This window comes from Salvelinus namaycush, chromosome 37 (genome assembly GCF_016432855.1).
Source record: "Salvelinus namaycush isolate Seneca chromosome 37, SaNama_1.0, whole genome shotgun sequence".
In the NCBI taxonomy this organism is placed as follows: domain Eukaryota; kingdom Metazoa; phylum Chordata; class Actinopteri; order Salmoniformes; family Salmonidae; genus Salvelinus; species Salvelinus namaycush.
The window spans coordinates 10,098,266-10,110,684 of record NC_052343.1 but is presented as its reverse complement, the minus strand read 5'-3'; the positions used below and the strand labels follow the sequence as shown (position 1 = coordinate 10,110,684).

At 41.2% G+C, this 12,419-nt stretch overlaps 1 protein-coding gene across 1 annotated transcript; it reads left to right on the top strand.

Annotated features, from left to right (window-relative positions):
- The first annotated feature begins 290 nt into the window (after positions 1 to 290).
- LOC120031288 (26S proteasome regulatory subunit 6B-like) lies at positions 291 to 11,618 on the top strand. Its single transcript, XM_038976971.1, has 10 exons — positions 291 to 346; positions 1,098 to 1,196; positions 2,653 to 2,839; positions 4,787 to 4,933; positions 7,705 to 7,908; positions 8,077 to 8,244; positions 10,106 to 10,182; positions 10,339 to 10,507; positions 10,876 to 10,931; positions 11,145 to 11,618. Exons 1-10 carry the CDS (start codon positions 311 to 313, stop codon positions 11,256 to 11,258), a joined length of 1,257 nt encoding a protein of 418 aa, XP_038832899.1. The 5' UTR covers positions 291 to 310; the 3' UTR covers positions 11,259 to 11,618.
- Positions 11,619 to 12,419: the final 801 nt, after the last annotated feature.

Below are 12,419 nucleotides of genomic sequence, written 5' to 3'. Positions count from 1 at the left end.
GCAAACTGTTCTGTACATAAAACTAGTATTCTGCTAAAGACAGCATGAGCAGTCCTTCATCTGCTATCCATCATATCTATCATCAGTATTCATCTTATTCATAGTGATCTGAGGGTGCTTGCTTACTATATCAGATGGATGAAAGGTTTAGAAAAATTACTCAGAAGAACATAACATTTTATTTGTGGAGCAATCTCTCAATTCATTTGCATTTGTTGATAACACTTGTCCACAGAAACTTCATTACCCATGAATCACGCAAATGTCGCTTGGGTCCTTACGTAGAACGTCACATGATAAGGAATTCAACATGGAGGACATTGGAGTAACTGTTGAAAAATTTCAGGTATGATTCATTTTGACCGTGTACATATTCACGCCGTTTCACCGTTGTTTTTGATTATACAACGCTTTAAAAAGTATAGACAATTTAAAACGTACTATCTTTAATCTAAAGTGTTCTTTGAATACATTTAAATCGTACGTCATCCAACTAAACGTGCCAATTCATTCACGGCACTGTAAATGCTCTGTCATGTAAGCTAACATGCTATCTCAACTGGCAAGCTAGGCAATTTTAGCTAAACGTTTGTATTTTGGTTTGGCTACGTAGCTATTTATGTTGTGGGGTTAGTATTGGTAAGCTTCAAGCTACAACGTAAACAAAATAACACAAGTCAACGGCCGGCAGGTAAGGTTAGATAGCGAAGTTAGTTAACAAGTCAGAAAACAATCGAATGTAACGTTAGCGAGCTAGCTAAGTAGCTAGCGCGATAAATTAGATTGCATCTGACTGAGCCTAATGTTGAATGTCTTATGAATTATTAGCCAAGACAGAAGAAGTCAGCTACCTACCGCAGTAACGTACTTATCCGTTACGGAACAGCACTGAAACAATCTCGTGAATTGAAATCACATTTTCTGTCGGTCATCACTCACCCAACATTAGGCAAGTAAATTAACAAGCTAGCTAGCAACACAACAAACAGTTAGCTAACGTTAGTAGTTAACATTAGCTACAGAGTTTTCACAGATTTGGGAGTATGCTCTCAACGTAGAACTTGTGTAAATGTTTGTGTTGTCTTGTGTCTACACAGGACGAAGTGCCTGCCATGCTGAACTCACGACCCCAGACGGGGCTTTCTTTCCTGGCCCCAGAACCAGAAGATCTTGAAGACCTTTACAGCAGATACAAGGTCTGTACTGGGAACAGCTTCTGTGTGTCTGTGCTTAACTGTTGAGATCTATTTCTGTCAGCACCCCAAGAAAAGCAATTTAAATCATAATGTTAACTATTACGGTGCCTAGAGAAAATATTCACACCCCTTGACTACTTCCACATTTTGTTGTTACACCCTGAATTTAAAATGGATTAAATCGATATGTTTTGGTCTCTGGCCTACACCCAATACCTCAAAAGGTCAAAGTGGAATGATATTTTTATTTTTCAACAAATTAATTAAAAATGAAAAGCTGAAATGTATTGAGTCAAGTATTCAACCCCTTTGTATGAGAAGCCTAAATACGTTTTTAAGTAAAAATGTGCTTAACAAGTTACATAAGTTGCATGGACTCATTCTCTGCAATAATAGTGGTTAACATGAATTCTGAATGACTACCTCATCTCTGTACGCCACACACAATTATCTGTGAGGTCCCTCAGTGAATTTCAAACACAGATTCAACCACAAAGACCAGGGAGAATTTACAATGCCTTGCACAGAAGGGCACATATTGGTAGAAAAAAAGAAAATAATTAAACGGACATTGAATACACCTTTGAGCATGGTGAAGTTATTAATTACACTTTTGATGGTGCATCAACAGCTCAGGGATTTCACCATTAGGCCAATGGTGACATTAAAACAGTTTGAGTTTAATGGCTGTGATAGGGGAACTGAGGATGGATCAACAATGGTGTTAGTACTCCACAATACTAGCCTAATTGACAGTGCGAAAACGAGAGCCTGTACAGAATAAAAATATTCCAAAGCAGGATCCTGTTTACAACAAGGCACTGAAGTAATACTGCAAAAAAATTGTCAAATCAATCAACTTTTTCCTGAATACAAAGTGTTGTGTTTGGGGCAAATACAACACAGTACCACTCTGTATTTTCAAGTTTAGTGATGGCTGCATCATGTTATGGGTATTTATGTAATCGTGAAGGACTGGGGATGTTTCAGGACAAAAAAAGAAACGTATTGAAGCTAAGCACAGGCAAAATCCTAGAGGAAAACCTGGTTCAATATATTTTCCACCAGACACTGGGAGATGAATTCACCTTTCAGCAGGACAATAACCTTAATACACAAGGCCAAATCTACACTGGAGTTGCTTACCGAGAAGATGGTGAATGTTCTGGAGTGGCCGAGTTAGTTTTGACTTAAATATATGGCAATACTTAAACTGTTGTCTAGCAATGATTTAACAGACTTTAAAGAATAAAAAAAATTGGCCAAATCTGAAAGATGGGTAGGAGCAAGCCCATGTAATGCTTTGTAGGTTAGCAGTAAAACCTTGAAATCAGCCCTAGCCTTAAAAGTAAGCCATTGTAGAGAGGCTAGCACTAGAGTAATATGATCACCATGATTCATCAATAAACATTCATTCTCCATGACACCATTCACAATTTCCCCTTTACTATTGTAGAAGCTGCAGCAGGAGCTGGAGTTTCTGGAGGTGCAGGAGGAGTACATCAAAGATGAACAGAAGAACCTGAAGAAGGAGTTCCTCCATGCCCAGGAGGAGGTGAAGAGGATACAGAGTATCCCCCTGGTCATCGGCCAGTTCCTGGAGGCTGTGGACCAAAACACAGCCATCGTGGGCTCCACCACAGGTACAGTATTTTTACACTTTTGTCTGTCCTCGCATAGATTGTGTAGGTAAGCCTCTGGTTGTTGGATCCAGAGACTGGAGACTTGAATCCGAGTCGATATCGGTCTGATTATTGGCCCTTTTCTAGTCTATCGGCCCTTCTCTATCGGCTTTGCTGCTTGTCCCTCTGCCTAGCAATACTGCTGCTATGCCAGCCGCCACTCACTGCCTGAGCCACGAGCACTGCACAATGCCGGTGAATGTCTAGCTGGGAAAATCAGCAGCAGCGGCAAGCTAGCTCATTCTCCAACAGAAAGGTGCAGTATTGAGAAACTGATGAATTGACACAGTGACCAAAATTGCAGATGTGCTTCCCTTAGACAGTTAGTTGACAGTTTGTGCAGAAATTCTTTGGTTGTGTAAGCCCACAGTTTCATCAGCTATCCGGTTGGCTGGTCTCAGACAATCCCGCAGGTGAAGAAGCTGGATGTGGAGGTCCTAGGCTGGCGTGGTTACACGGGGTCTGCGGTTGTGACGCCGGTTGGACATACTGCCAAATTCTCAAAAATGACATTCAATGTGGCTTATGGTTGAGAAATTAACTTTCAATTATCTGGAAACAGCTCTTGTGGACATTCATGCAGTCAGCATGCCAATTGCCCGCTCCCTCAAAACTTGAGACATCTGTGACATTGTGTTGTGACAAAACTGCACATTTTAGTGGCCTTTTATTGTCCCCAGCACAAGGTGAACCTGTGTAATGATCATGCTGTTTAATCAGCTTATTGTTATGCCACACCTGTCAGGTAGATGGATTTATCATGGCAAAAGATAAATGCTCACTAACAGGGATATAAACAAATTTGTGCATACATTTGAGAGAAATAACTTTTTGTGCATATGGGACATTTCTGGGATCTTTTATTTCATCTCATGAAACATTGGACCAACACTTTACATGTTGCGTTTTATATTGTTGTTCATTGTATTTTTCACAAATCATAACGTTACGTTGGACTCATTTGTGTTAAATAGATATGTTATATTCTCAAACTAACAGCAGTGCCTATATGATGTCATTCCATACAGGCGTGACATGCTGAAGTGATGCTTCTGTGCAAATGTTGTTGATCAGTTGGCTAATATACTGTTAGTCCAAAATGAAGTGCTAACAGATTGTCATCTGTAGTGCCATAGACTCCATTGATCAGCCAAAACAAGCTCAATAACTCAATGCATGCACACACTCCTATTGAATATCGATTCACCTGTATTGTGAGTATGCCTATGACATCTTCATTTACCCAGTTTATCAAGATATTTACCATTCAAATAAAATGACCATTGTTATTTAGTTTGGTATTAACTAAGTAAAATTTATTGTTTTGTTTTAATATTGATGCATTATTGCATACATGGCTGTCTTTGGGAAATGGTATATTGTATATCTGCCTAAAATATCAGACAACTTTGACCCCTAAAAAATCCATATCGGTCATTCTCTAATAGCCACACACCCATAAGCACCCATATTTTGCACAGTAACACCAATGCCTCATTCTTACTGTGATGCTGAACATTTGGCTCTAATATTCACTAATGACATTTTCCCCTCTGTCTTTCCCTGTGCCACCCTCTTTCTCTGCTTCTCTCGCTGTCCACGCCCTTCTCCGTCTCTGTCCACGCCCTTCTCCGTCTCTGTCCACGCCCTTCTCCGTCTCTGTCCACGCCCTTCTCCGTCTCTGTCCACCCCCTTCTCCGTCTCTGTCCACCCCCTTCTCCGTCTCTGTCCACCCCCTTCTCCGTCTCTGTCCACCCCCTTCTCCGTCTCTGTCCACGCCCTTCTCCGTCTCTGTCCACGCCCTTCTCCGTCTCTGTCCACGCCCTTCTCCGGCTCTGTCCACGCCCTTCTCCGGCTCTGTCCACGCCCTTCTCCGGCTCTGTCCACCCTCTTTTCTCCTTGACTCAGGCTCAAACTACTATGTGCGTATCCTAAGCACCATCGACAGAGAGCTGCTGAAGCCCAATGCGTCGGTTGCCCTGCACAAGCACAGCAATGCCCTGGTGGACGTGCTCCCCCCAGAGGCTGACAGCAGCATCATGATGCTCACATCAGGTACACATACACACTATTCTACCCCCTGGTATACATATCCCTTTGTAATATGGGTCAAAGACGTATAAGGTTTTCAAAGTAGCAAAAACATACATTACAATTCCCTAAAAGGCTTTTGTATGTTCATTGGCGTGTCACCTATGCCCTTATAGAAGTTATATTCAAGAATAAAGTTAATTTTTTATTGTGATTCATATGACTGATTCATATGACTGTACCCTAGTAAAATGTATTTCAGAATAACATTAAGTGTTTAAAAAAAAAAAATTATGCCCATTTTTCATAATCACAACATTTCTGCTTAGACTGGCAGAAATATAACTACCCGGAAAATGACCTTTTATTTTGAATACCACATATTTGATTTGTCACGGGTAAAACTGAAAATGTATTGAAGTTTTTTTTAACAAAACATGTTGTTAAAAATTTAACCTTACACTGGAAAAAATTCAAAAATCTATGAAAATATCTTTCACTTCATCCTTTGAGATTTGTTTTTCTTTCTGAGTCAAGAAAACAAAGTTATTGTATTTTAATATGAAATACTGGTGTTAGACTATGTGACAATATTTTGTTACCCTGAACACATCGCTACGGCCCACAAATATTGAATAAATGTGATTCCTTCAGCAATAATTAAAGTTATAAAACTGCATAAAAAGACAGGATAAGATGTTTAAAATGTGCAGGCTAGCTGAACTTAGATCGCTTCCATACTAGAGAGAAATGACCAATACGCCACACACATAAAGAACATGGGTTTTACTATGCAACATAGTTTAATTGACACGGGGTACAGTTTAATTCACCTAGGATTAAATCAGCATTGAATATTTCAAACAAAGCATTAATTAAAAAACATTCCATAAATAATGTGCAAAAAACTGTTTTGCTTAAAATTTAATCTCCATTTTTTCCCCCTCTTTTTTTGAGCATCAGATTGTGCCATTGTATGGATCGGTGGATGATCAGGATTGACATCCTTCTCTGATAGCTGGAAAATGTAATAGTTATGACACTGGCACAGAATAAGATTCGCATCCATTAAATGTTATTAGTAGTCTATTAATAGTAGGCTATACAATAACACTTAATCAAAGTTTAAAAGTTAAATCAACTCCCTCTCCCTTTCTCTCTCAAACATGTATTGTTACTATTTCATTGCTAATGTTAATAATAATCACTTTACTATAATTTGAGCCTGCGGCAACACTTTACATTGCGTTAATTTGCATTATTACACGATTATTACATGATAGATAATGTTTTCATTATGCATTGTTACACTATAACTGGTAAATTTCTCTTCAATGCAGGTACATAAATGCAATTTCAAGATACCTACACACATAGCTACATAAAATGGCCATCAAACTACTGCAATTCAAACTTGTACAGTCTCGATTTCTCAAAGTCCCCCAAATGTGAAGCAGCTATTAACTAATATAATTCATAATACATTTTTTATCCATAATTGTGTGTGTGTTATTATATTAATTAATATAATCCATCAGTTATACCTTATTAACAGTGCAATTAAACATTAACTACAGTGTAATAGTGCAACTTAATGTTAAGTGTTATCCACCCAGCTTTATATCCTATTCTGTTGCTGACGATGGCATGAAAACAATACCTTGCTTTTCTTCTGGCTAGTCTTTCTGGATCTGCGTTAATCTTTTGTCTGTGCCGTGCAGCCCTCTCCTTATTAGATAACGGCATCTACAGTATAAAGATAATGTGCCTTGAAATACCTTAAAATGCCATACAATTGTTTAAAATTATATTTAGTATTCATACAAGTAAATATGAATTGCATAATTAAATGTTGTAAACTAGTGAAAACATGAGATAACAAAGCTACTGTCATTCAGCATAACGGGTGATATAACATAACTTTTGTTGTGTTGAAGGACAAAAGCGTGATACTGAAGGACAGATTTCATACAAACATATTTAACAGGCAGTTCTTTGGCATCCTATATAAAGTAATGACCTATAAAGATTATCCTTTTCATATTTAATATAGCTTTTTATAAAATAACATTAAAAGTAAGTTTTCTGTGTTGTACTGAAGGGCATGCGTTTTTGTTACTAGAGGGTGAAAAGGTGAAATCATAAAATAATTCAGAGATTTACTCACCTCATTGATAGAGGGTCGTGTTTGTGATGTCACACGATTACCATCATGTTATATGCTTTAAAATGGCTTTTTGCCTTCGTTCTACCGAATGACATGACATTAATGAAGTGCAAAAGTCCGGACAAAAGTATTCTCGTTTTAAAATATTTTTTAGAGACAGTATTGTCGCCCATTATTCTATATATTGTTGCAAACACTAACACAGTTATGCCATGGGTGTTCATTTATATTTTTAGGGTGAATTTCTACATTTTAAAAACACTTATCATTCAAATTTTAACCCGGACAGTTACACTTAAGGACACTTTAGAGCTCAATAACTCCCTTAATGTAATAGTTTGCAACACAAATATTTCTGGATCAAGAGAAGGGTAAGAGTGATTTAATATTATATTGATCCATATATTTTTATGTTAAATTAATATCTTTCGGACACCAAATTTACACTTCTTGTCTTTGACCCATATATATTGCACAGTTGTGAGTGGAACAAACATGTATTCATGCGCGCTTACATACATTGCATGCATATTCCACTCATTGATACCTTATCACTTGTAGTGCAGCTCCTCTCCTATTTTATGTTATATGCATTATATGCATTATTTTCCTGTATCTCTCCTTGCAGACCAAAAGCCGGATGTGATGTATGCTGACATCGGAGGGATGGATATCCAGAAGCAGGAAGTGAGGGAAGCAGTGGAGCTGCCACTCACACACTTTGAACTCTACAAACAGATTGGCATTGACCCGCCCAGGGGGGTTCTGATGTATGGGCCTCCTGGCTGTGGGAAGACCATGCTGGCCAAGGCTGTGGCTCACCACACTACAGGTAGGCCGTTCACCATTATCTATAGGATGCACTGGTGCTAACATGATTAGGCTATGTTGTAATTTTTTTGTAGCAAATAATTATCATGTTACCATATCAGTATTTGGTTATTGACCAATGCATTTGATTTGATATCTTGGTCTCTTTCTCTGTCGCTTTCTCTCTCAGCGGCGTTCATCCGTGTGGTAGGCTCTGAGTTTGTGCAGAAGTACCTGGGTGAGGGCCCCCGCATGGTGCGTGACGTCTTCCGGCTGGCCAAGGAAAACGCCCCCGCCATCATCTTCATTGATGAGATCGATGCCATCGCTACCAAGCGTTTTGACGCACAGACTGGAGGTATGAGCCAGTGTGTACCTTTTTAGAATCAGCTGCACTTCAGAATAGGCAATGGAATGGACTGGCATTGCACATAGCAACCAAATCCAATAAGACAAGCAAAATAGAGCAGGTTTACAGATTGGCATTTCTGATATCAAATGTCTACCTGTGATCTTCAGGGTTCTCAGAAGGTGCTTAAAGTACTTGAATTTGGCACTCTGAAATTCAAGTACTGGAATACCTTGAAAATCTGACGTTTTCTCAAGTTGGTACTTGAATGAAAATGAGAGGAGAGGGCCTCCTGAGTAGTGCACAACCGCCCGTGATCGGGAGTCCCATAGGGCTGCGCACAATTGTCCCAGTGTTGTCTGGGTTAGGGGGGGCTTACTTGTCTTTTGGCAGGGGGTGCTTTACTTGTCTCATCGCGCTCTAGTGACTCCTTGTAGCCGGCTGGGCTCCTGCAGGCTGACCACAAGCGTCAGTTGAACGGTGTATGCTCTGACACATTGGTGCAGCTGGGTTAAGCGGGCAGGTGTTAAGAAGCGCAGTTTGGCGGGTTATGTTTCGGAGGACGCATGACTCGACCTTCGTCTCCCGAGCCCGTTGGGGATCAAAATTGGGGAGAAAAAGGGGGTTAAAAAAATATATATATTGAGAGGAGAACAGATAATGATCAAATGTGTTTATGGAAAAATATTTTTATGTATTGGTCTTGACAAATGAATTTCCAGGCAGACTACAGAGTTTTATTTCCTCGTGTGTTTCACGCAGTGGTTGCCAGGGGAGCTTGCTCATTCCATCCACACTGCCAATTATCCAGGCAGGTACTGAACTACAGCCATCACTTCGATGGCTAAAATGCAGGGTAAATGTTGATTCAAATCCTGCGTTTTGTGCATATGGAACATTTCTGGGATCTTTTATTTCAGCTCATGGAACATGGGACCAACACTTTATATTGCGTTTTATATTTTTGTTCACCTTTTTATACCACTACATCACTGGACCCAATCAACCGACACCATGTAAGGCGCAAAAAATGCGTCAGACTTTGACATTGCGAGCAAATCGACCCTGAAGAGCCACGTGAAGGGGGAAAGTCACAACGCTGCATCTTGCGCTGGCGCCAGTTCTACGTTGTGACTTTTTCTCTGCTACAACTTTTTTTGCCAATCACCTCATTCACAGGGGGCACGCGATATTCCGCTTTATCAAGTAGCATCCGCGCTCCTGCCGTTCTAGTGGCCATTTACGTGCCGTTTTTCTGACACAGCCCACCCACCCTTCTCACGACCTGCGACACTAAAGCTGCCAGTCAGAAGCAGGACACTTTTTCGTAGCTATTAACTAGTAGAATCCCAAAGGCTCAATTAAAAACATTCATTAAGGGTCTCCCGGGTGGCGCATAGCTGTGCCACCAGAGACTGGGCTCTAGCCCAGGCTCTGTCGGCTGCGACTGGGAGGTCCATGGGGCGACGCACAATTGGCCCAGCGTCATCCGGGTTAGGGAGGGATATCCTTGTCTCATCGTGCACTAGCGTCTCCTGTGGCGGGCCAGGCGCAGTACACGCTGACCAGGTTGCCAGGTGTACAGTGTTTCCTCGGCTGGCTTCCGGGTTGGATGTGCGTTGTGTCAAGAAGCAGTGCGGTTGGGTTGTGTTTTGGAGGACGCATGGCTCTCGACCTTCGCCTCTCCTGATTCCGTGCCGGTGTTTCAGCGATGAGACAAGACTGTAATTACTACCAATAGTTTGGTAGTAATTACTACCAATAGTGAATGGGATTGATTATTAAGACTGAAAATAAGACTAAGCAGTTATTGGTGTGGTTGAACCCTGACATTGGTAATCCCTCATTGTATTCTCTCCTTCCCAAACAGCTGACAGGGAGGTGCAGAGGATTCTGCTGGAGCTTCTCAACCAAATGGACGGCTTTGACCAGACAGTCAACGTCAAGGTGAGCTAAGTGTGAGAGCGCTATGGGCTTTGCCTCTGTGACATACTGTCTCCAGGGCTTATTGTATGTTGTAGTTCCATTAATGCAGCTAACCTGTAACCTTGTGTGTCACATTGAGAATATGTAAATTAAAAAAAACATCTGTTCCCTTGTCAGGTGATCATGGCCACCAACAGGGCCGACACACTGGACCCCGCCCTCCTGCGTCCGGGCCGTCTGGACAGAAAGATTGAGTTCCCCCTACCTGACCGCCGACAGAAACGCCTGGTCTTTTCCACCATCACCAGCAAGATGAACCTCTCTGAGGAGGTGGACCTGGAGGACTGTATCCTTATTATGCCCTACTTACAGCAGTCTCTCATAACGTGTGTGTGTTAATGGTTGCAGGTGTGTATTGTACTAGCAGCATCATGCAATCTTTTCCAGCTCAGAACAAATTCTGTGTCCAGTTCATTGAGTGTGCTTGTAAGTTTTCATTAAATATTTACCTCCTTGAATACTGCTCTGATCTGGAACATTAGTCTCATTAAAGGTCAAATGAACCATGACTTTAGTACTCTAACTGAATCCCGCCTTTGTAAAGTCTAATGCACTTTCCCATACCTTTCTTTGGTTGCTAAGTAACCGAAAGAACACTACATTGTTCAGTGTCGTATGAGTTTGTGTTTGCGGTTATCCTTAACCAGTGTGTAGATGTGGCCAGACCAGACAAGATCTCCGGAGCAGACATCAACTCTATCTGCCAGGAGGTGAGTGGGACCCCGTGCTGTTGGGAGGAATTCTTCCATGGGGGGTCAAATTACTCCAAAAGACTCAACGTCAAAGAGTAGCAAGTTATTGCGTTTGCTAACTCTCTTGTTCCAAAGATAACTAAATATCCTCTGTTACATCACCTGTTGTCGGTGTGAGAACTGGAAACGCTCTTTTAAATGTGTTTTAATTCTTTCATTCCTCTCACTCAGGCTGGCATGCTGGCAGTCCGTGAAAATAGGTACATCGTCCTGGCCAAGGACTTTGAGAAGGCCTACAAGACTGTTATCAAGAAGGATGAGCAGGAGCATGAGTTCTACAAGTAGAAAGTAACCTCTTCCCTCCTCTCTAAAAAAATAAAAAGGCATTCACACAATTTGTGTGATTTATGTGTGTTTGTCTACTACTGTGTCCATTTGTGGTTTCACAGACTGACTAACATTGACCTTGGAATGAATTTTGCTTAATTTACTAAAGGCCCAATGTAAACTTGGGCTGGGATTCCAAACTTGAACACACACACACAGTGAATGGACTGTCTTTATGTGCTCTGCAGGTTCTTAAGTATGTTTTACTTGACTGTAGCTAGTATAATGGCCTAGAGTTTGTACCTGTAATGTACTCACTGATTAAACAGTACTCTAAAAAATATTAAAGAAGTTTTCCATAAAAATGTAAGAAAAGTATGCATAGTTGGTCTTTTATTGTTAATGTGGACTGAAATATACTGGTTTAAAGTCTAGTGATGTAACAAGACAAACACACTAACATGCCCAGGGTCATCTGCAGTGGTAGCCATACATTTGATAGATAAACTGACTGTTGGTCATAGAGCCTCTATTCTTGGCGCTCTGTTCCTTGTCAGTCTAGACAGGCAGGCACCACTGATGCGGGGTCCTCTGTTAGCGGGGACATGGCGGCTTCTCTCCCTCTTTCCCTCTCTCTCTGTGTCTGCCCATGAGTCAAAGCAGTTCAGCCTCAGGTTGAAGTTCAGCCTTACACCACAAGGGGAGAAAGACTTTCTGTTAGTAAGTCAAGCTCTCTGGAGATAGACATGAACTATTAAGGGCAAGATTGTGGTTTAGAAAGTAAAAGGCCCCTCAAACAGTATATCAATTGGAATAGTACCCACTTGTGTCCTAATTGGGAACATGGGCAGGTGGTCAGTGACTGGGTCAAGGTAGTTGGTGTAGAAGGGCATGGTTGCAGACTCCAGGTCTTGTGACATCTTGGCGAAGATTGGTCCCAGGTCATGGTTTGGTAGCATCAGTGGCGGTTCTGGCTTGAATGGCTCCCTGGGCGAACCCCCCCCCCCCCCCCCCCCCCCCCTTCAGCGCCAAAGGATTTGATGAGCTTCAGCTTTGAAAAGCTCCTCTCTGCTTCAGCTACGGTCACTGAAAGAATAAGACAAATTCTGAGTCCACAAATGTGGGTACATTTCTGAGATCCCTTTCGTATATAAATATCAGCAGCTCAAGCAGGGTCAT

Excerpts from the sequence above, each read along its gene's own strand:
- LOC120031288 (XM_038976971.1), top strand. The coding sequence starts at position 311 with ATGGAGGACATTGGAGTAACTGTTGAAAAATTTCAG. Across the intron at positions 347-1,097 it reads TAACTGTTGAAAAATTTCAG|GACGAAGTGCCTGCCATGCT; the intron begins GTATGATTCATT and ends GTGTCTACACAG. Across the intron at positions 10,183-10,338 it reads ACCAGACAGTCAACGTCAAG|GTGATCATGGCCACCAACAG; the intron begins GTGAGCTAAGTG and ends TTCCCTTGTCAG.